The sequence below is a fragment of the Paramisgurnus dabryanus genome, chromosome 19, assembly GCF_030506205.2.
Source record: "Paramisgurnus dabryanus chromosome 19, PD_genome_1.1, whole genome shotgun sequence".
NCBI lineage: Eukaryota > Metazoa > Chordata > Actinopteri > Cypriniformes > Cobitidae > Paramisgurnus > Paramisgurnus dabryanus.
In genome coordinates, this window is record NC_133355.1 from 12,971,442 (window position 1) to 12,994,523 (window position 23,082).

Sequence of the window (23,082 nt, forward strand, 5' to 3'; positions counted from 1 at the left end):
GAAGCTCCTGGGCATATGGCAGCTGCTGTGGCTGTGACACCGCTCGGGCTGCTCCATTTGAGACCACTTCAATATTGGCTTTACGATCGAGTCCTGAGGAGAGCGTGGCGCACTGGCATACACTGTGTAACCATTACACCTGCGTGCCGCTTCAATTTCACCCCGTGGTCAGACCCAGCGCTCTGAGGGCAGATATGCCCCTGAGACAGGTTTCCTGGCATTCTGTATCACATATGATGCCCACAGCACGGGGTGAGCAGCCAAGTACGATGGGCTTGCAGTCTTAGGGGTGTGCATAGCACCCCAACTGCCGCGAGCTGTGGGCTGTATATCTGGGACTTGTACGCTTTGCTATGGGAGCTGCGAGGGAAGGATGTATTAGTTCGCACCGACAACATTGCGACTGTTGCGTATATCAACCGTCAAGGCGGTTTTGCGCTCTTGTCAACTGTCGCATCTCGCTCTTCATCTCCTCCTTTGGAGTCAGAAGCATCTGAGGTCCCTTTGTGCCATTCACATCCCAGGCTTAAGGGGTTAAAGGAACATCTAGTGCCCGGCCTTCTGCCTTAAAACCTAATTCTCCTTCTCCTTAAGTGGAACCGGAGGGCTTTACGCAGACACTGGAAGAGGTCAGCCCTCAGTGGCGTTTTGGTAGGGATTCCCAATTTGTCGGTCACGACGTGACGTCGTAGTGACCGACTGAAAGGGAACGTCTCGGTTACGGATGTAACCCTCGTTACCTGAAGGAAGGGAACAGAGACGTCACGTCCCGTCGCCACAAGGCTGCTCCCAGCTGTTTATCGGCCGGTCACACTCTCCGGCTTTCTCAGCAAATAAAGCTATTTTCCCTATATGCACCTGCTGCTTATATACGCACATGGCGGGGCGGCGCCAGCATTATGCAAATATCTCAATGCCAAGTTCATTGGTGTTTTAGTAGTAAACGAAGCAGATTGGTCTCTCTAAGCGAGTTCCCAATTCGTCGGTCACGACATGACGTCTCCGTTCCCTTCCTTCAGGGAACGAGGGTTACATCCGTAACTGAGACGTTTTTTAGAATTTCAACTACACATTAAATAAAATATATATTTCCTAAGTAAATATTTCTGCACCACAAAAAAAAAACAGAATGCCACACTGTAAAATATACTTTTCTGCCTTAAAATTTTTTGTTGAATCAACTCGGATTAACAAGTCATTTCAACTTACTATTTATCTTGACTAGAGATGAGTTGTTATAACTATAGATGAGTTGTTATAACTTAAAAAATGAAGTTGACTTTTCTCAACTATATTTTATAAGTTGTGACAACGCATCTCTGTTGACATGACTTGTAAATCTGAGTTGATTTAACAAAAAATTTTAACGCAGCAAAGTATTTTTTACAGTGCATGCTGTTATGTTTTTGCAACTGTCCCTCACTTTCGCATTTGTCCTTTATTATTATTATTATTATTATTATTATTATTATTATTATTATTATTAATCCAATTTTCTGAACAGTGAACAAAGTATCAAATACATATATTAAATATAACGAATATAATGATAGATAAACCGCGTTTGTCCTGAAGCGCGTGCTTCGGGGCCGCCCCCATTTCCGCCCTGAAACGAGCGCCCTGGATCGTGTGGCCTGAATCGTGGTGCTGCGGGGCTGCAGCTGGATCATTTTGGCCTCAAATACGCTAAATTAGTTTACTAAATTAGCGCCTCTACCGGCCACAGGTAAAACTTTATATATTAGGGTATGAAATTTAATTTTGGCGTATAATTTTGCTGTAATGACATGCATTTGAATATCAGTTTAAACTGCCAGGATTAATAGTATTTTATTACACATTACACTATTCAGGCATTTAGAGCAAATAACGAACCCATTTATTTATTATATGATTTAAAACACAGCATACAAAACAATAACAACTTTTTTCAAAAAGTACTTAAAATATTCCAAGTGTACTAATCACTTATACGTCCCTATCTGTCGTATTATGGTGCATGCACAAACAAACTATTAGGTCGTAATTTTTTGAGGACAGTCATGAAACAAATGAAAATATGCTTAATTGGTTTTGAGGTTGAATGCAAAATCCTAAAATGCTGTGTTAGAGCATTACGTTACGGGCATGGGTTCAAAACGGGAGAACACGCATACTGATGAAAAAATGTGCTGTGTTGCTGTGGATAAAATGCATTAAAGTAAATGTAATTATATTTGGCCCATGGAAACCATTCATTTGTATTTATATTGTTTTTCAGCAAGGAGCATTAGGCTAATACTTGACATTTTTGTGTTTGTCACTGGATGTCTGATGAAATCCAACAGCTGTTTTTAAAGATAAATAACTACACAAATGTTGCAATAGTAAATTTTGGTTAATTTGGCGTGTGGTACTGGAACTGGAATCCTCTGTGTTGTATCAAAAGTCAATATGTAATAAGCAAACAGATCGTTCACAACCGATTACTTAAATGGAGAACACCTGCAAATAAAGAACCAAAGAAGAAAACTTGAGCTTGATTTAACATTGAATGAGAAGATAAAGGTAAGAATCATGCTTTAGCTCTTTGTACAACACCATCAATAGAACACTATTGAATTTATAACAATTTCAGTCTAGACATAGTTGAAAAAATCTCTGACTTTCATCATACAGAAAAAGATAAGGATTCTTAGTAACAGTTTCTGATGAGGATTTGAGACAGAAATAATTATTTATACTATACCATATAATGTGTTGTATTCTTATTTCTAATCAGGATGGATATCATTGTGATTTCATTGCTCACAGTTTTGCCTTGCCTGTGTAATGCTGGCTCTACAGGTACAGTAAATGAAAAATACCACGTTTTTGTCTTATTTCGTTATTTTGTGGCTATAGAGCAGTCTGAAATAACCTTTTATAACTTTTATATCACATTAAACAGACAATCTTGCTTTTGGAGCCAATGCTGTCCAGTCCTCCACTTTTGATAAATTTGCAGATGCTAATCATGCTGTAGATGGTAACAGAGAATCAATATACACGAGGGGCTCATGCTCTCACACTGCAGGAGAATATAATCCCTGGTGGAGAGTGGACCTCAAAAGGATCTACAGGATTAACAGAGTTACCATCACTAATCGTGGAGACTGTTGTCCAGAGAGGATAGCAGGTGCTCAGATCCGCATTGGCAACAGTCTGGATAACAATGGCAACAACAATGAGCTGTAAGGGCTGTTAGTCTTTCTTAACCAATTTAGATCTTTTATAAACTGAATAAATATAAATATACAGCTTTTCCTTTGAATGTGAACATGTTTTAATCAAATGTATATGTCTTACTGTTTGTGTATTCACAGCGCTGCAATAGTTGGGTCCATCCCACTTGGAGGCACACAAACATTTACATTTGACCATATTCAGGGGCAATATGTCAACATCTTTCTACCAGGAACACAAAAAATCCTCACTCTGTGTGAAGTTGAAGTCTATTCAGGTAAAAAAAACTGACAGAAGAAAGAAACATATCAATGTGTGAATGACTGTTATTTTATTAACTGGAAGGTAAAATGAATGTCCAGTTGTGCTCCGTGCAAGTTTTTCATTGCTTTGAATATACACTTTTTAATAAAATCTTTGGCAAGAAAAAATGGCCATTATAATTTACTTTGTCAATGAAAGAAGTGTTTTGTTCATTTTTTTTATTCTGAACAGATAACATTGCTTTAGGAGCCAATGCTGTCCAGTCCTCCACTTTCGATCAATTTGCAGATGCTAATCATGCTGTAGATGGTAACAGAGAACCAATATACACGAGGGGCTCATGCTCTCACACCGCAGGAGAAGAAAATCCCTGGTGGAGAGTGGACCTCAAAAGTGTCTACAGTATTAACAGAGTTACCATCACTAATCGTGGAGACTGTTGTCCAGAGAGGATAATAGGTGCTCAGATCCGTATTGGCAACAGTCTGGATAACAATGGCAACAACAATGAGCTGTAAGAGCTGTTAGTCTTTCTGAAACAATTTGAATATTTAATAAACTAAATAAAGTATAAATAAAAATAGTATTTCCTTTAAATGTGAACATGTTATAATTGGACGTATATGTCTTAATGTTTGTGTATTCACAGCGCTGCAACAATTGAGTCCATCCCACTTGGAGGCACACAAACATTTACATTTGACAATATTCAAGGACAATATGTCAACATCTTTCTACCTGGAACACAAAAAATACTCACTCTGTGTGAAGTTGAGGTTTATACAGGTAAGATATTATAAAAAGCAAAAGGTGGAGTTTAACAGTATAAATTTCCTTAATGTTTTTTTCTTATTTCGGTTTGCAGGTTGAGTGGCATGATGAAGTTACACCACAGTCCACCAAAAGAAGAAGATAACATCTAAAAAAAAGTCCCTGGCCCTGAATATTTTTTTTTCTAATTAATTTTGCCAAATACATATTTTTGTCTTCTATTGATGTAACAAAAATAATGTACAAAATAAATACATAAAGCATGTTACACAGTTTGTCTCTGACATTCATTTCACCCAAGTAAATGTCTTTCGATAAGCAATGATAGCACTGATGCTGTGATTGATCTGGTGTAAAACATAATCAATATGTACTTTCTAAAATACACTTTTAATGAAGAGGAAGGTTTTTGTTTATTTAATTTATTTCTTTATTTGTATAGGGACAGACTTAGCTAAAATACATTGTAGGCTACATAGAGAAAATATTGCAGCTCAAGCAATGTCCATAGGATGCCTAGAACGGCTTTTAATGGAAAAGGGGAATGGTTCACCCAAAAAAAAAAATTCTTTCAGTACCATCAGTTACTTCTTATCACATTGGTTTTTGTGACTAGATGTCATATACAAGTTATGTGCCAACATATTTGTTTACACTTAAATTTTGCTAATAATAATGATTCTCTATCACCTGTCGTTTCACTTTAGAAGACATAATAAGCCACTTCTCTTCTGTAACTTCAGATATCTCTTATGACTCATTCATGTTGTCATTTTTCTCATCTTCTTCTCCATTGTTTATATCTCTGACATTGTTACATATCTTGATCACAGCCTGGTTAAATTCCTCTGATTGGTCTGCAAATACGTAGTGACCTGCACCCTGAATGACCTCGAGGAACATAAGAACAGTCAATATACCTCAGTCAAAATCTGTACAATGTGTTTAATGGGTTGTCTAAAACGTTGAGGTTTTAACATTACTGGTGACTAGGGTTGCCAACTTTCTGAAATAGAAATAAGGAACGGGGGGGGGGCGGGGGGGGGGGATTTGGGGGGGGGATTTGCCTGGGTCCGGTATGCCCCCACAGAAGATAATTTTGAAAAAAATAACCCCTGAAATAAAGACTTCTGGTGAAAATAGTGGAAACTAATTAATAAATTTAGATAAATATATTTTATACAACTTCTTAGGCCTAAATATTTAATAAATAGCAAAGTATGCCTCATAAGTATACAAGACTGAACCACATAGATGTGAAATATAAAGGCTATCATGATCATTTTGCCAACAATGAACCATGGTTTTAATTTAAGTTTATTATTCGCCCTCTTCAAAGACCCCACCCCTTTTTAAACCTTGAGCTATCTAACTCCATAATTATTTAATAAGAAACCCATCAGAAATGATTGACACATTATGAGACGGGAGGATGCGGGATACAGGAACAGAGGGAGAGCACTGGAGAGATATATATGTGGATTGTTAGGCTAAATCTGTACTATCTCTTTTAATATAATCACTTTCTTATCAACTATATTTGAGTTTTAAAAATCCACATAATTACATACCATATGAGCCTCTGGAGACGACTGACGGACAAGGAACCTTAACATTGCTCCCTGTGCCCGCAGCCTCTCGCTCCTCTTGTGATTATCTCCTCATGCGTGCTGCTGCTTTATATCACACACTCCGCCGTGACAAACAGAATAAACGCGACGGCATATGGTACAATTGGCCTTGTATTCATTGTCCCTCACGCATTCCAGCCAGGGGTAGTCATTTTCCCATTCAATTCTATATTTTTGTGCTCGTTTCTTTTTCGCCGGCTGCTCGGATGCAGTCATTTTTACATTTCCCGCTGTTGTCACTTGTCGTCATCGTTGCTATGATACGTGACATCACAATGACTGAAACGACCAATGGGCATTCCCTGATGGGGCTGCAAGATGTTAAAAATGCTACGCAGATCATAGACAAACAGAGGGAGAAATTACCGCACAGTCAGGGTTTTCTTATACAAATGATGCGGTCTTCGTTCATGGCTGACATTATAAGCTATGTGTCTGTCATGTATTTGCACTGAATTAATTTTCATAAAATACGGAACAAACTGCGTTCCGTATCAGTTCAATACGGAACAAGAATTTTATGTGTCAAATACGGGACGATTCCGTATTATACGGAACGGTTGGCAACCCTACTGGTGACAAAAAAAACTTGAAAGAGTATAACTTATTGTACAGACGTAAAATAATTAAACATGTTATCCACTCTGACTAAGGCCTGTACAAAGTATTTTAAAAGAAAGTAAAGCTCACTATGATTTCTGTGAATGAGTTGGGTCTGAGCTCTTGAATGTCTTTTCCTGATTGGCCGTCGATGCTTGAACGTGATCCATAGATAAAAGACATGGGAAGCGAGGGACTGATCATCCCTGCCCGTTCCATCATGGGAAGCTGGGGCCAACCGTATGGTATTGTCAAGTTTTTAAATGCTGTCTCTCCACTGTCCAATCACAAGACAGAAATGTAAAAAATATTCATCAACAAGTACTTATCGGTAGTATGTCCAGGTGCGGTGCTTACCTGGGTGTCTGTACATTTGTATGGTATATGTAATCAGCAATTGTATCATCTTCAAAAACCGAAGCATATTTCTGCTTAAAATCTGATCGCATTGCCTGTATCAAAAAAGGACCTGTAAGAGAGATACAGTATATACAGATCTGAGAACATGTTTTATAATGTATATGACTATTATTTATTCATCATGAATGTGAATACCCAATGGGCCTGCCAGCCTGAGAAGAGTAAGAGGGTTTAATGGGTTCATTACAGCACCAATGGCTTTAATCCAAACAGGAACCCAGCGCTCCTGAGCATTCGGTCTTGCCATAAACCCCCATGGTTCCACCAACACCAAGTGCTTCACTCTGTGACAGATTCATTTACAAAATATACTTTATAACTCCCAGTGACTCCCATTGTTTTCAATTCCCCCCCCACTTTAGTATATTAAAAATACAAAAACAATCACCTGTTAGGATATTTCATTGCATAGGCTGTAGACACATAAGCTCCAAAATCATGGCCAAGGAGAATCATATGTTCCAATCCGACTGACTGTCTCCAGTCCTCCAGGGATTGGACAAACTGCTCCTCTACTTCTTGGGCATCATTGCCAAAGATTGGTCGACTGCTGCGTCCAAAGCCCAACAGGTCAAGTGCATATACAGGCCTTCCTTCTTTTGCAATGACAGGAAGGTTTTTAACCCAGAGACCCACACCAGCCCCAAAACCATGCAGTAGCACTAGTGGGATCTGCAGATGTTTAGGACGACCAGTATGCTCGCACAAGTTATTTGTTTCATTAAAGCCCAGAGTCCAGATGTAGTTCCCATTAGATATGGAAACATGTCCTTGTGTGTACTTGACTTTAATGGCTGAAAAATGAATTAAAATCATTTGAATTGTTTTTATAGAAATCATAAAGAAACCAAAAGCATGCACCAAAAATGTGCTCGACCAAATATCATGTAAAGGATTAAATATAAAGTCAGCACTCCTCGAAATGTCACATCCATGTCTTTTTAATAAATTTTTAGCTTCAATGTGCCTAAATGTTATTTACAACACATGATCTCACACACATACCTTTCAGGATTTTATCTTCTGCTTTTTTAAGATGTGCAAGAGAGGTGGGACACCAGGAGGGCAGCCAGCTGGAGATCCATCCTGATCTATAATGTAAAGCAAACAGATATGTATTTGTACGTAAACATTTAAAGTGATCCATGATGTTTTTATCAAGCTTTATATGTGAATATTGTGTCATGAACAGGCAGTGCTAGGATATTTCGAACATGCCATAAGAGTATTTCATAACAAGTGACACATGAACTTATCTCCATTATACAAATGCCATAATAATGTTGAACATAAATGCTTATGTTTTTATTGTCATTAAAGTAACTGATCTGAAGTTTGAAAGTTGTTTTTTAATTATTATTTAGATATGTGTTTGAACATGCCAGAGATTAGAATTAGATTTTATAAATCGAATCTTTAAAGGCAATCTAAGCATTTCTTTTACAATAAAGGAAATACATTAGTTTCTCAAAGCCCTAATTTTGAAGGTTTTGTACTGTATCATCAAAATATTATCTTACATCATTGACTTACACCATTGACAAATTCATGGACCCTAATTGTCCATGAGACAACTACTGAATTTCACACACAAGATTCACAAAGACAGAATTTACCTGCTTGTTGAAAATATAAGATCCTCTTGATCTGTTCTCATGGTTTCTCTGTGCTGACATTACTGACACATAATTTTGATGTGAAAGTGAACTGGCAGTATTAAAATGTGGGTGTTGTTAAAGAAGATCCCCAAGGGGCAAAGACGGACCTTTCACCCACTCATAGAGCGAATCATTTTTTTTCTGCATCGCCGAAAGAGGGTGACACAACTGCAATAAGTATTTCACCTCATAGATATCATTTCATCTAACAAAATAAAATAGGCCTATGTAAAGAAATATTAAATTTTCTTAAAAGAAAAATCCAGATAATTTACTCACCACCATGTCATCCAAAATGTTGATGTCTTTCTTTGTTCAGTCGAGAAGAAATTATGTTTTTTGAGGAAAACATTGTAGGATTTTTCTCATTTTAATGGACTTTAATAGAGCCCAACATTTAATACTTAACTCAACACTTAACAGTTTTTTTCAACGGAGTTTCAAAGGACTATAAACGATCCCAAACGATCAGCAGAGGCGCACCTTGTCAACAGGCAAGGCAGGCAACTGCTTGGAGCCCCGAGCCACTAGAGGGCCCCCGAGTTTGTTTCTCGGATGGCCAGCTACACCCGGTAGATGGAGACAGGGGTAGCTGCAGCCTGGAGCAATGGGCGTGGCAAGAGGTAGGGGCGTTGCAGGAGGTATGGGGCGTGGTAAGAGGTTTCTCATTGGTCAAATGAGCTTCCTCCTGGCAACTGCGTTGGCCAATCAGCCGTAACCATAGTTATACGTCATTTCCTTTGGCTAAAAATAAATCGTAATTTTCTTTTGATGGAAAGAAGAAGATGGATATAATACATCTGCGATATAATTTGATGGTCTCTTTGCTTGACGTCTTTTCAGCTTCGGGGATTATTTAATTGTTGTTGACAGATACATGTTACAGTGAGAAAAATTAATGACAGCATTTGCATCGAAGACATCCGAGTCGGCGATTTATGTCGATGTCTGTTCTGTGCTCTCAATGTTGTTAGACCTATCGTGATCGCAAAAGATACAAAGCCATTTGCAAAGCCACAGACTTCGCGCGGTTCGCCATGAAGGGGGGGTCACTGTGCGTTCTATTTAGATAGAGAGTTTGATGGCTTCTGTTCGAAGGAATGAGTTTTGAACACAAGAACACAAGCCTTTGATGACAACTTCAATTGACGTTTCAAAAAAATTATTGTAAAAATGACTGAATAAATGTTTTTTTGGATAAAATGGTGTTTGTTTTGCTTAATTGATTAATGTCACTAAAAAGAAGTTTATTAAACCGTTTTTACTTTTACTTCATTTAATAATTATATGGTGATATATATATTATATGCCTTTATACAGCCAAAACATTTGCTGTACCATTTTTATAAAAATAACATTACTTTCAGAGACATTTTTATCTCTAAAATAATAATTTGTTTTTTAATGATTTTTTTATTTTATTATTTAGTTCAAATACAGACATTTCAAGTATAGTGCAATAAAAACGATGAATACAAAGCATTGTAAATACAGCTCTAAATGTGTAAATCGGAGAATAACAAGTATAAAATGAAAAATACAAATGAATACAAAAATAAAAGTTTATGCATCAAAGTAGTTATAGATATTTTCAAAAACTTTTTGTTTTGTGATCTCATGGTTGAACGGGTTTCAAAGTATACTGCGAGGTCTTATAAAAGGTAATATAGGAGGGTTTCTTTTATTTGTGTGTTATGCATATAAAAAGTCGACAAAATTATTTAATTATATAATTTTTTTCCAGAAAAATATGGGCTTTGGAAACAAAGTAAAATGTCATGAGGTTCTAAATTCTAATACTGGGAATTTCTATTTAAGGGAATATCTATTTTGAAGTCAGTCCAAAATGAAATAGAAAAAGGGCAATACAAAAATAAATGTTTAATATCTTTAAGTGATGTTTTACAAAAAGTGCATTTATCACAAACATTACGAATGTTTTTAATGATTGATCCTGAAAATGTTGCGGTGGTGATGACGTCATGTAACCCGCGCCATACAGAAGGTGTCGAAGGTAACGTACTTTTGAATGAATTCTCAATATCATTATTGTTATTTTAACAGTGAAAGAAATGTATTTTGTATAGTGTTATAGTGTTTATATGCAGCTAAATGTTGTGCTATATGAAGAGTTGCCATTAGGGGGCAACAGTGTTCTATATTAGAGTGAGTTCTGTACTGAATAAAGCAGTAAAAGAAGTGAGTGAATCAGCAAACAGCGTGTGAGTGTTGCTCTATGTGTTACGATAAAATTGTTTATATTAATACATCAACAAGCAACATAATATATAGTGATTAAGTTTATGGCTCGCTTTTATGCGGATCAGGAAGCTTTTCGCGTCCAATTGAAAAGACCTTACGGCACGCCCCATTCCTCGTGGCACGCCCCATTTCTTTCCGACCTCTTGCCACGCCCATTGCTCCAGCCTGCAGCTACCTCTACTTGGGTAGATGAACAACATGACTGCATATCAAAATTCCGATTGGATGGAATGTTGATTGACATTGGCTTAGCCCAGTCAAAATCCAAACCAGGTGGATAACTTGCCAGTTTTGAAAATGAACGTAGCGAATGGGTGACGTTGTATCGTTCAGTCGTAATGTCGCAGTTGATCCGTATGGATCACAACCCATGGTTTGGCTCGCATGTGATTGCCAGATTAATACGCAAATTTAAATAGGAAAAGTTTATCATTTGCACGTGTTTCAAAGGCTTGCAAATGATAACACTCAAGTGATTTAAAACAATTTAACCGCATATAAAAGGCGCTAAAGTGAGCAGCCCTCTGTACCCACATGTGGTTTAATGTAGCAATGCTGACATCGCGGGCACGCGCGTCGAATTTCTGGGTCGAAGAATCTGTTTTCAGCCACGCAGCCTTTTGAATGTGTGTGTCATGCAATATCCACTTCTCGTCGCAAGGTTGAAGTATGTTTTTACTAAATACGACAATAAATAGGTCAAGTCCGACCACCGGAAGCGTTTGATATTTTTAACTTTCAACTCGGAGGTGTTTTTAATTCACAGCAGCTGTTTAAACATTTGTGTCGCTTTCAACCGGGCGGTGTGCATCCACTAAGCTCTGGTCTCTAATGAAAGGTAGATGGACCAAAATAAATATATTTTATCTTGGTCCTGAAACATTGTTCTCTTAAGTCTATGGTGGAGAAGGTATTTAAATAAACCGCGGAAATTTGGTAGTCACCTATCTATTAATAGACTACAGTGAACGTTCTGTTAGAACGTCCACTTGCAGGAATCGTTCTAAAAATCATGGTTACCATGGGTCTGATGCACATTCCAACTAAAGTTTGATGCCCATTCCAAGTAAAACAGTAAAAGTTTATAACTTATTTTGAAAGTACTAACAAAATTCTACCTTCTGTTAAAATTTCATGCAAATATCTGATAAAATGAGAAAGTTACAAGCAAAAACATGTGAATACGCAGCATTTCGGTCACACACATTCCATAGACATCCATATATAACTTTTTCCTCTGATTTCTAATATTAAAAATAGCATAACTTTCTCAATACTCAACAGATTTTTACAATCCTGGTATCTTTGTAAATGGGAACGTCTGCTCTGACTAGTCATGTGATACGTTTTGAGTATTGGGGATTTTGAAAATTTTGTCATCATACCTATTTAATGTGCCCGGTCCAGCTCCAGTCAGGCACGTGCCCAAGTGTAAATCTTCTGGTGTAAATCTCAAGTTTAAATTTAAACAGTTAACTAGTGCAATCCTTTACAAAGACAATCGCGGCAAAAACGGATCTATATGCAATGTAGTTACCCAATTTACACTTGTAAAAGCGACGAAGCAGTCGCAATGACGCGTGCACGCACGTAGTCATGTCCGCGCGCGTCTTCGCGTTCATTCGCCCACAACCGCATTCAAAAGACGCCACACACGAGTGAGTTAGCTTATGAAAACATGACGAGACTAAAGGAAGTTTCTAAATAACAATGCTAATTTTATTTTGACTCGATCATTATTGGCTTCTGTAGATATACATCAGAAATGTTTTGTGCAAAGCAGGGAAAGGGAAGCAGAAAGGAGAGATGATGAGTTCATTAAGGGAGGTAAGACAAATTACATCCCCACTCTGTCAGGTCTCAAACATTATCAAACAAATATCAGGAAAACCTTTTGTCAAGTCTGTAGAATTGCATTGTTGCTGAGAAAATCAACGGATGTATGTGTTATACTGTTCTGTATTTTCAGATATGAAATTATTTAGTTTACTAATATTTAACTCTAGGACACTAACTTACATAACAGTTAGCAGTAACTATGACAGAGATTATTTAGTAGCAGTCATAAAATGACTGGTTTCTTAAAATATTCTTGTAAAAATATTCTTGTAAAAATAAGTCATTAATCATTGCTATCATTGTATAATGTAGAAAATATTTCTCTGCTGTCATTATTTCCAAACATGTTATGCCATTTATGCATCCAAACATGTTAATAATGTTAGGTGATGAGGATTATATGTATCTTTCGCAGTAACTATTGCACTGTAGAATAGTGGCAAATGATATTGTATAAATGTATTGCACACTTCTTGTACACAGGGAATTTTCTGCTTGGGGCCCCCATAGACCCTAGAATCGCCTCTGACGATTAGGGTCTTACCTAGCGAAAAATTGTCATTTTTGACAAGAAAAATAAAATAATATGCACTTTTAAACCACAACTTCTTGTCTAGGTCCTTTCCTGCGTGACCTAACGTAAATGCGTAGTGACGTAGAGAGGTCACGTGTTACATATATGAAACGCACATTTGCGGACCATTGTAAACAATAAACTGACACAAATACACTAATTAGTATCATTCAACATACAACAACGTAACGGTCCTCTTTCTCAACACTTGTAAACACTGAGGCGTAGTTTTGCGTTCGTCCTCTGTGACCTCTTGACGTCATGACGTATTGTGTGGGGTCACGCTGGCGCATCACGACCGGATCTAGACGAGAAGTTGTGGTTTAAAAGTGCATATTTTTTATTTTTCTTTCAAAAATAACAATCATTTTGCTAGATAAGACCCTTATGCCTCGTTTGGGATCATTTATAGTCCTTTGAAACTCCATTGAAAAAAACTGTTAAGTGAGTTAAGTATTAAATGTTGGGCTCTATTAAAGTCCATTAAAATGAGAAAAATCCTGCAATGTTTTCCTCAAAAAACATAATGTCTTCTCGACTGAACAAAGGAAGACATCAATATTTTGGATGACATGGTGGTGAGTAAATTATCTGGATTTTTTTTTTGTTTTTTTTTTTTGAAGAAAATGGACTATTCCTTTAAATATACTCTTACAGATTTCTACCCAAGACATTATTCTCCAAAATACAATAGTTGATGTATTATTCATTTTATTATTGTTATTGTTGTTTAATAATTATTGTTAAAATAAAACTGCAGTAAATAGTATTTCCACAAGTTTTTTTTAAACGAATTAATAAATAAAAATTGATAGAAAGCTATCTGAAACTTTTTATATAATTTTTAAATGGTTCTGTACTGATCAAACTTTTTTTTAAACTTAGACTTCTAGTAAATGATGCATGAATATAAAGTATAATTTAGTTTTCTACTGTAAGTGTGCACTAGCCTACTATGCAATGAGTAAAAAAATAACTACAAGTAAATAGGTTGTAGTTAGAGTCCTCTAGCCTACAGTGACATTTCAGATTCAGAACAACGTGATTTTTGCCCTAGTTGTCAGTTATCATAATAATGACTATAGTTCAAATAATAACATTTAAAAACAAGGGCTCGTCCGGGATTTGAACCCGGGACCTCTCGCACCCTAAGCGAGAATCATACCCCTAGACCAACGAGCCTCCTTTTTGTTTTTCGAGACACAGTATTTTTTCAGCACATACTTGCCACGTTTACTGTAAAACTTATATTACGTGTTACTGCCAACATCTGCAACATCTGGTGTGTTTTTACTGCCATCCAGCGGTAACATTGTGAACTACCTTCATCCAGAGCGTAGAGGATTTGTCCCACTCTGACTACCAGATTGGTTTGTTTTTGTAATGTGCTTATTAACTTATTGTTAAGATGCAAGATTTTCCTCAAATAAAGTCAATTATACTTTTTTTGTTTGTTCTAATCCATCATTTAAAAATTGTCATGTATAGTCATGTGTTAAACGTTTAAAAATATATCCCAATAAATTACATATATACCTTATATTTACTGTAAGTAAATTACAAAAGAAACTTGATTTATACAATTTTTATTACAAGTAACATCAATAAACAAGGCAATAATCACTTACATGTCAAAATATGATATAACAAATTGTTAAAAAAATATATAACTAAATGTACAAATAAAATAAATAAAAAACAATTAAAGTAATATATGTAACTGGTCTGAAATCATCATAAATATTAATTTAAAATATTAAAAATGATTCTGTATTAAAACACTCTTATTTGACATATTTTCATGGCGGTTTGAAGCTCGACGCACATGCGCAGTTTTGAAACGGAAGCCTCATCATTCCGGAGCGGAAGTTCTTTAGTCCTTTTTCAACCACGGTCTGCCATCATGGTGAGTGAACTCAATCCACGCAGTGTGAAATTAAGAAAATGTTGTACTTTTCTGTGTTGTTACCGTCCGAAATGCAGCAGATGCGCATTTTAATGTCTTAATGTACCCCTTGATAGAGTTAATGAAGGAAAAGTATGAAATATATAACCATTTAGCGCTATCAGTGTGCTAGGCGTGTATCGAAACAACGTGGTGGATTGAGCCGGGCCAAAGTTACACAAATCTACATACACTTTACAACCAACCAGTCTTGCGTTTCACAGCTTCTTATTGTAAGAGTTGTGTTAAGTTATCAAAGCCAAGTTATTACTGTGCTTGACGTGTTTATGTAGCGTTTAGTTTTGTCTACATCAATGCATGAGCGATCACTCTGCGAGTACTCCTGTAACGTTACTGTGAATATGAAGGCTGCCACTTTTTAGATAAGGAGATATTGTCCAAAACTTGCGTAATCGTCTTAATGTTTAGATTATAGTAAATAATGTCACATTATTGATGGTCCCAAATGAAGCTTTCGTTGGTTTAATCTTGATGTGAGTGCGTTATTTTTTATTTGTATTTATTTTTCCAGGTGTTCAAGCGCTTTGTCGAAATTGGCCGCGTTGCCTTCATTGCATTCGGTCCTCATGAGGGCAAGCTGGTGGCGATTGTAGATGTCATTGACCAAAACAGGGTAAGTTAAAATTGTAAGTTTTTAAAATGTAAACGCATTAGTTATCGGCATATTACATGACGAATTATGTTATTTGTATTCATTTAGGCATTGGTAGATGGCCCATGCACAGGCGTGAGGAGACAGGCTATGCCATTCAAGTGCTTGCAGCTCACTGACTACGTCATCAAAGTACCTCACAGGTGAGCTGAAGTATTGTTTTAGTGTTTTTATATGTATATGTACTGCAAAATTTAAATAGCATTCTTCTGTGCAAACATTAACACATTGCTTATTTTGGTTTGCCGCAGTGCTCGTCAGAAGTTTGTGAAACGTGCCTGGGAAAAGGCAGAGGTCAGCAAAAAGTGGGAAGAAAGCAGCTGGGCTAAGAAAATTGAGGCCAGAAAGAAGGTAAAAAAAATTGATCCTGTACAACCCTGTTAAAACATCAACATTTACACAGTGTCATTTTTAGGCTGGTGATGAATTTTCTAGTTGGTCAAATTCTGTGTGGTGTATTAATAACCTGCCATATTTCATGTGAATGAGTGGCACCTTATAGCTGGGTCTGTTAAATCCTGGTATCAAAGTTGTGTCAGGTGCAGTTACTTACCGTGCAGATGATGTTTCCCAGCATGCTAATTTTTTTCTTGTTTTAACAGAGGGCTGCAATGTCTGACTTTGATCGCTTCAAGGTGATGAAGGCCAAGAGAATGGTACGTCTTCATTATTTAGACAGTGGTAGAAATTAAACCTTTATGGCATATGTCACTGTGATAGAAACAAACTAACCTGTTATTTCTATCTCTGCAGAGGAACAAGATCATCAAGCACGAGGTGAAGAAGATCCAGAAAGCTGCAGCTCAAAAGAAAGCATAAACTATCTTAAATAAACGTGTTTGACTTGTAGCCCTTGACTCTGACCGTTGCTTAAATGTGCATTATATAGTTTGCTCCACTTGCTGGTTGTTTTTTAAACTGGCTTTGCACTGAGACAAAGGGACATCAAATTTCATATGTTATCCAAAATTGACCCTTTGAGGCTCCGTAATTTGTTTCATCAGTGAGTGTATGAGATATTGAAGACAAAATGTAAATCATGCAGCATGAATCCGGTATGATTTCAGAAAGCACATAAATACAACCACACCAGTTGTGTAATGTTTTTAAGGTGGCCGGTTCTGATATAAAGTTTTTATATACACAGTAAAAAAAAATGCATTTTTGTCAAATCAACATTTTATGCTACTTTAACTTAAATTTAGTTAAATGTCAGCTTGTTTTTATAATTTATGTCAACTATTTACAGGTCAAAACTTTAAATAGTATGTTTAATTGACTTGCAAAACAAAGTTGTTTTTAACTTTATGCTGCAATTTTTTTTTTTGCAGTGTACATTTAATGTATACTTTTATCCAAATCAATTTCCAGTGCATTCAAGCTTACATTATTGAGTATCTCTGCTTTTACAAACAAGTATGATGTTGCTATTGTTAGCAGCAAACACTAAAAATATAGACAGATAATTCAAATAGTAGACAGCTCTAGGCTTGACCTGCACCACATCTAGGCTCATGACATTTTTAGTTGGAAATTAATTTTTCAGCGAATGTATTTATTACCAATATATTGAAAAATCTAAACCACTGATGATAACAGGCCAGAGAGCCAAAAAATATCAGTCTATATACTCAGATTTTAAAGGAAATATGTGTTACTGATGTGACAAAAGTTTTAAAAACAATATTTTCTTGTATGTTGTAGAAATTCTGTGAGTTAAAATGCACAAATACCAAATAAATGGAAACCGTATGGCTCCTCCAATAACAAATAATTATTAATATTTAGGATAAATCATTTAATTAATCAATAATTTTTGTTTGCACATTTATGAAGAAATGTGTATTTAACAATTCTGAAAGCTGCACTTACCTATGAAAATAATTAAAAAATTTAAAGACTTCCCATGGTTATTTAAGCCGCCAAATATTGACGTCTGAAATACTGTATCAGTATGGTTAAACACCTTTAACCATGATAAAGTTCACACTTTAATGTAATTGAAAATAATGAAGATGCCACCTTTAAAAAAAAGCCTATTTTCTTTTTGCTCGTATCCCTTATCTGTCTCTATCTGGTAAAACGCTAAAGATTTAAATCAATCATTAAAGACATGGAGGATACAAGACTAGACTTTACTAGACTTAAAATGGTGCTACAGTCTTCAAAAATCACTGAAAGTGATTGTTGATTTATATTTGCATTTGCAATAATAGAAAACATTTGTTTTACAACTTTGAACGTTGTAACATAGTTTACATTGTAAAATGTAGAAATAGTGCAGACTTACAGGAGTTGATGCACCAATTAACATCTATGCACAACCAAAAATGCTGTGCATTTTGTATAGCTGTGCTCTTATTTAAAGAGATTTTTAAAGAAATGAAAAAATTATTTGGATGATTAAAAATGGACAAAACTTTAATATTCACAAATTCATAAGACTTACAAAAAAACAAAAAACATTTAGTTACAGACATTAAAAACACTAATGCAATAGTTAGATAGCACATTGAATGAAATGATGCTGGTCAGAGATTATTTTACAATGATTTAGTTGACCTAATCAACGACAGCCCACAAAAGACTCGTTGTACTTCTCCAGCTTTTTAATTGAACTCCGACGGGACGTGGGCTTCTGTTTAAATATAGGAGACCGGAGGAACTGGGTGTCTGTGAATTTGTCCCCACGTCTGAGTTTTCTAAAAGACAACGAGCAGATCATCAGAAGAAAATGTAATACATAACAAAGCACACAACATCAATAAGTAACACCAGCTGATCCAATGAACACTGAACACAAATGTATATTATTTACAAAAACCCATAAACGTGTATAGTACGTACGAGCTGATGGATGGCTCTTTGTAGTTGACGGTGCTCGTGCAACGGCGCTTACGGGTGGAGCCTTGAGGGGTGCTTTGAGCAGATACAGGATTCTGATTGGCTGCAGGGGAGAGATTTGTGACATCACTCAAACCTATGCCCAGAAATGAGCGAACAACCAGCCCACCTGCAGAGATACAAGCAGTGCATTGTGTGTGTGAAATACAGCACATTTCTACCACTTTTAAAAATGATGACACCAACAAATGTGAAGTGAGTGAGTGAGTATTTTGTGAAAGCAGTAGATCGATAAAAGATTTCATATAAGATGTGAGAAGATATACAGGACAGAAATGTGTGCATAGAAAAAATCAAAGAACGAGAAAAAAAATAATTTACCTTTTCTTCTGCCCTTATTCATCACCAAAGGCATTATATTCTCCTGATCGGATGAGTTGATATGGCACTTGGGAAAATCAAACATTGGGCTGTCAATCATCATAAGTTCTGCCTCTTCACCAGGAGTAACAGGGATCAGCGACTCTATCGCCACTTCAAAAGGTGCTGCTGTGGGAAAACGTCCATTGTTTAAAAAGACATCAAATAATTATAATTTCAAGTACATATGCTATTCACAAAAAATACCTTGGCTGATCTCTTGGCCTGCTTCTGATTGGCTGAAATTCTCTGAAAGAACACAGACTGGTGATACTGGGAGCATAGGGTCTGTATGAGGACCATCTGATAGATGTACGCCAGCATCTGCAATTTCAGTCTTGTGTTTTTCTTTAAAACAATTAAACAAAAAAACAATGCCATAATTGTTCACTTTAAAGGTTCACATATAAAAACTTTGTAAACTTACCCGTGTGCTCCATTGCGGCACGTTTATGCGAGATATTTTCTTTCCCTCGGTTAACACTGCGTCTTTTGGAGCGAGCACGTCTGGGTGGAGGACTCCGAGCTTTTCTTGATTTCCTTTTTGGTACGTACGGGCTATCGTCTGCATCAGGCTCACTTTCCGAGGAACTGTCGTTGGTCTTCATTGCAACAGGATGGGGCTGGGCCTCCTCTGTGACAGAAAGTCCCGGTGATGGTTTTTCCACAGCTTTGTTGACTGCTTTGAAAGGTGTTAGATGAACTGCCTCCTCACAGTCAAAGTCAAATGTGTCATTGCCACCCAATGAGGAGTTGAGCCGATCGGAAGATGGGGGAGCAACTCTTGCACGACTCTGCGATCGGTCTCGGCTTTTGGACCGAGCTCTTGGTTTGGCGTTTTCCCACGGCTTCTTCAACGGGGCTCTGTCTGGTTTACGCCCCCTCTCTGGTTTGATACGAGGTGCCGCTTGGGCGGGTTTCCTTTTGGGTTTCTTCTGAACCACTGGAAGCTCAGAAATCTCAGAGTCTATATTCATGTTAAGACTGTTAGGAACACACGCCTTAGAGTTCTGCTCCGTTTCCGGTCCGGCAAATTTTTGTTCCGCCTCTTCGTTACAAACGTCCTCCAATGGAGCGCTAAGCCTCGCCTCTTGTTTGTTGTCAACAAAGTCTTCTTGTTTCTCTTCAGCGCAAGAGGGATCCAACTCATCCGTGACACACTTCTCTTCAAAAGCGGAGTCAAAACGAGCACTCCGTCTACGCACGTTTTCGGAGCGCCTCTTTCTTCTTGTTCCTACTGTGGGAGGCAATGAAACCTGTCTGTCAACACGACAACCAGAAACAGCCACTGCAGAGAGACAATAGCATAAACATATATGCTGTTTATGTTTGCAGACAAATATGAAGTGGTTTTAAAAGTGATATCCATGTGTGGATGCTCACCAGTCCCTGCAGTAAGAGATGGCTCCAAATGGGGCTCTTCTGGGTGATGATCTTGAATGTCAGCGTTAACCACATGTACTGGCCTGTAGTAAAGTAACATGTATTCATCAATAAGATGAACCACTAAGTTTTACTATAAAAAAGTAACTGACAGACAGATCAGACAGACGGGCACATTTTGTAAATATTTCCACTTGGTCATACCATGCATTTTACTGTCCAGGAAGGACTGCGTGTAAATACCCGGAAACACATATTCAAAATAGGAAGCATCACTTCAACCATCTCATGATGCACAATCATAGATTTGCATATAGCGTGAGAGAAGATAGTAATTCAGATTCAGTTTTTTGCAAAAACATTTGTAACTCAGTCTGTAAAAATCACTTTTTTTGTGATTTACACAAAATCATGTACATATGCAATTGGATAGCAACCTGATGCTTAAAGCGCACCCAGTTAAAGATGCATGAAGTGATAATGTACATACTTTCTTACTAACCTAGGATTAGCAGGGTGAGGTTGAGGTGGACTTAAAGGAGACATCTGCAAAAACAAGAATAACAAAAAATAACATCAATAGAAATCAAAAGGATGCACCAGGATGTTAACCTGCAGTTAACAGTTTAACCCATGACTCCATCAACAGCAAAATACAGGGCAGCGTTACATAAAGTATCTGTGGCCCTGCAAAACCTTCTTACCTGAGCGTTTTCAATGGCTCCCCGGTCTCTCAGTGTTTTCTTCAGCATCAGCAGGTGAAAAAAGAGCGCTTGTCTTTCTTTCTTCAGCTGCAGAATGACACCTTGTGCTTGCCGTACCTTCTCTTTCTCTGTCTGCAGAGCCAATGCAAGAGCTTTGTTGTTTATCTGGACGCTCTTCAGCACAAACGGCTTCACTGTAGCTGTGGAGAGGAAGAAGAAAAGCCCGTTTCAACAGACACAAAACTGACAAATCCCAGAAATAAACTAAATAGCTTTATTATTGTGGCTCAGTTGGTAGAGCATTGCGTTAGCAGCGCAAAGCTCACGCGATCCATTTCCAGGGAACACACCTACTGATAGAAATGTAACTTATAGCTTGAATGCAATGTAAATCGCTTGCAATAAAAGCGCCTGACAATGCATAAATGTAAAACAATTAAAATCAACAAGCCTTGTTGGCCTTGTTTGCATGCGACTTATATGTGACAAAAGTATATGTCAATAAGCCAAAAGAAAAGAACGTCTCACCTGTGTTTTTGTTCTTTAGCTTTGACAGGCCACGGCTAGCTGCTAAAGCGCTAGCTAGACGCTTGTTTCTTTTCTCCTTCATTTTGTCCTTGATATCATCCAGACTTTGCTGGAAAGACTTCTTTTGCACCACCCGCTCCCGAGCCATATCTGAGCTGAAAACAGCAAAACATTAAATGTAAGAGAGACAATCGCGACACGCTCAATGCACCATGATCTATATCCGTTTATTTAGGGTCAACATTAATCCCCATATCACTCTTGGCGAAATATTTAACGCTGTGAATAAATAGCCTATTTAGGACGAACACTGCGTTATATATTTTAAGTAAATAAATACCTTCGGTAGCACAGTTCCGTCGTGGACGTTGATGTTCGAAATAATCCGCTGCGACCTCTGATTGGAGGAAGCGTCATGCGTCACTTCCGCGACATAACGTCATCGTGAAAATGTGCAGCAACAAGCAAGGCGGACATAAATGTTTAGATTATCTTCTGTGTTCTTTATTAACAATAGCAACTATAACGATATGTTTATAATGGAATCCTGAATACTATAAAATAATTACGTTTATGTATACTGATATGATATTTAGGTTGCATTTAATATTATACATCTTTTAATACACATGTATTTATTATACATATCCAGTCAGTTCCATAAATATTGGGCACATTCTGTATTAATTTAGCTGTTACCAAAAATGTATCGCAGTAACAGTCATAAAATTAATTAAATTCTATGACTTAAAATGCACATATCAGCTTTACTTGGGTATTCACATGACATCCAAACTGGCTTAAGGGTTTAGGAATTAGGCCTACAGCCATTTAATTTGTAGCTACCCACCTTTTAAAGGGGCCAAAAGTAATGGGACAGTTGACTCAAAGGCTGTTTAATGGACAGGTAGGGGGGCTATTTGCTAAATAATTTCCACATAAATGCACATTTTAAATCAGCACAAAGAAGTGTAGTGTTACAGTTTTTGCAGCTTTCCTCACTCTCAGCAATCTATCCCAGTTAAAAAGGGGGGAGTACTCTTGGTTTTGGCTAAAATACTAGCTTTGAGCTCTCCCCTCGGATAGCATGCCAATGCTTTATCTCATTCCCTATTGATTACATTGGTTAATGCAAACTCGTGAAATAATAATTGTAAAAAAAGATTTTTAAATAATTCGTCTTTTTAAATTAATAAATTATAAGATCCCTTTTACTGATATATTTAAGTGTTTTATTCTTTAATATTATGATACTTTTTTTCTGAGTAAATGTAAAAATGGTTTGAACATGCAAATTTGTCAAGCTTGTGTAATGAACTGGAAACATAAATAGATAAACATAATCAGTCACACATACAAACC

General features: G+C 37.0%; 4 protein-coding genes and 1 non-coding gene across 8 annotated transcripts; 2 read left to right on the plus strand and 3 right to left on the minus strand.

Moving 5' to 3' along the window:
* Positions 1-2,408: 2,408 nt before the first annotated feature.
* LOC141281056 (uncharacterized) lies at positions 2,409-4,507 on the plus strand. 2 transcript variants are annotated; one of them, XM_073812694.1, is made up of 7 exons: positions 2,409-2,547; positions 2,762-2,826; positions 2,930-3,212; positions 3,345-3,481; positions 3,700-3,982; positions 4,118-4,254; positions 4,334-4,507. In XM_073812694.1, exons 2-7 carry the CDS (start codon positions 2,763-2,765, stop codon positions 4,336-4,338), a joined length of 909 nt encoding a protein of 302 aa, XP_073668795.1. In that variant the 5' UTR covers positions 2,409-2,547; position 2,762; the 3' UTR covers positions 4,339-4,507. The 2 variants fall into 2 exon arrangements, with proteins under 2 accessions (XP_073668795.1, XP_073668796.1); XM_073812695.1 differs by having other exon boundaries at positions 2,464-2,547; positions 2,758-2,826.
* A 143-nt stretch (positions 4,508-4,650) lies between these two features.
* Positions 4,651-8,698, minus strand: LOC135779244 (1-acylglycerol-3-phosphate O-acyltransferase ABHD5-like). Of its 2 annotated transcripts, none has more exons than XM_065289986.2 (7): positions 8,507-8,698; positions 7,896-7,981; positions 7,279-7,684; positions 7,026-7,174; positions 6,828-6,876; positions 6,561-6,747; positions 4,651-5,130 (listed from the first exon to the last, which is right to left on the minus strand). In XM_065289986.2, exons 1-7 carry the CDS (start codon positions 8,545-8,547, stop codon positions 4,990-4,992), a joined length of 1,059 nt encoding a protein of 352 aa, XP_065146058.1. In that variant the 5' UTR covers positions 8,548-8,698; the 3' UTR covers positions 4,651-4,989. The 2 variants fall into 2 exon arrangements, with proteins under 2 accessions (XP_065146058.1, XP_065146050.1); XM_065289978.2 differs by having other exon boundaries at positions 6,828-6,939; positions 8,507-8,697.
* A 5,635-nt stretch (positions 8,699-14,333) lies between these two features.
* Positions 14,334-14,405, minus strand: trnap-agg (transfer RNA proline (anticodon AGG)). The gene has a single exon. It is a non-coding gene; the product is annotated as a tRNA-Pro (tRNA).
* Positions 14,406-15,007: 602 nt separating this feature from the next.
* rpl14 (ribosomal protein L14) lies at positions 15,008-16,690 on the plus strand. The gene is made up of 6 exons (XM_065290056.1): positions 15,008-15,129; positions 15,701-15,802; positions 15,890-15,984; positions 16,093-16,192; positions 16,444-16,497; positions 16,595-16,690. Exons 1-6 carry the CDS (start codon positions 15,049-15,051, stop codon positions 16,658-16,660), a joined length of 498 nt encoding a protein of 165 aa, XP_065146128.1. The 5' UTR covers positions 15,008-15,048; the 3' UTR covers positions 16,661-16,690.
* A 1,551-nt stretch (positions 16,691-18,241) lies between these two features.
* sgo1 (shugoshin 1) lies at positions 18,242-22,170 on the minus strand. 2 transcript variants are annotated; one of them, XM_065290074.2, is made up of 10 exons: positions 22,061-22,170; positions 21,721-21,875; positions 21,193-21,392; positions 20,991-21,034; positions 20,489-20,571; positions 19,533-20,393; positions 19,313-19,453; positions 19,067-19,231; positions 18,689-18,854; positions 18,242-18,543 (listed from the first exon to the last, which is right to left on the minus strand). In XM_065290074.2, the coding sequence occupies exons 1-10, from the start codon at positions 22,135-22,137 to the stop codon at positions 18,408-18,410; spliced, it is 2,028 nt and encodes a 675-aa protein (XP_065146146.1). In that variant the 5' UTR covers positions 22,138-22,170; the 3' UTR covers positions 18,242-18,407. The 2 variants fall into 2 exon arrangements, with proteins under 2 accessions (XP_065146146.1, XP_065146137.1); XM_065290065.2 differs by having other exon boundaries at positions 19,067-19,234.
* Between the last annotated feature and the right edge of the window lie 912 nt (positions 22,171-23,082).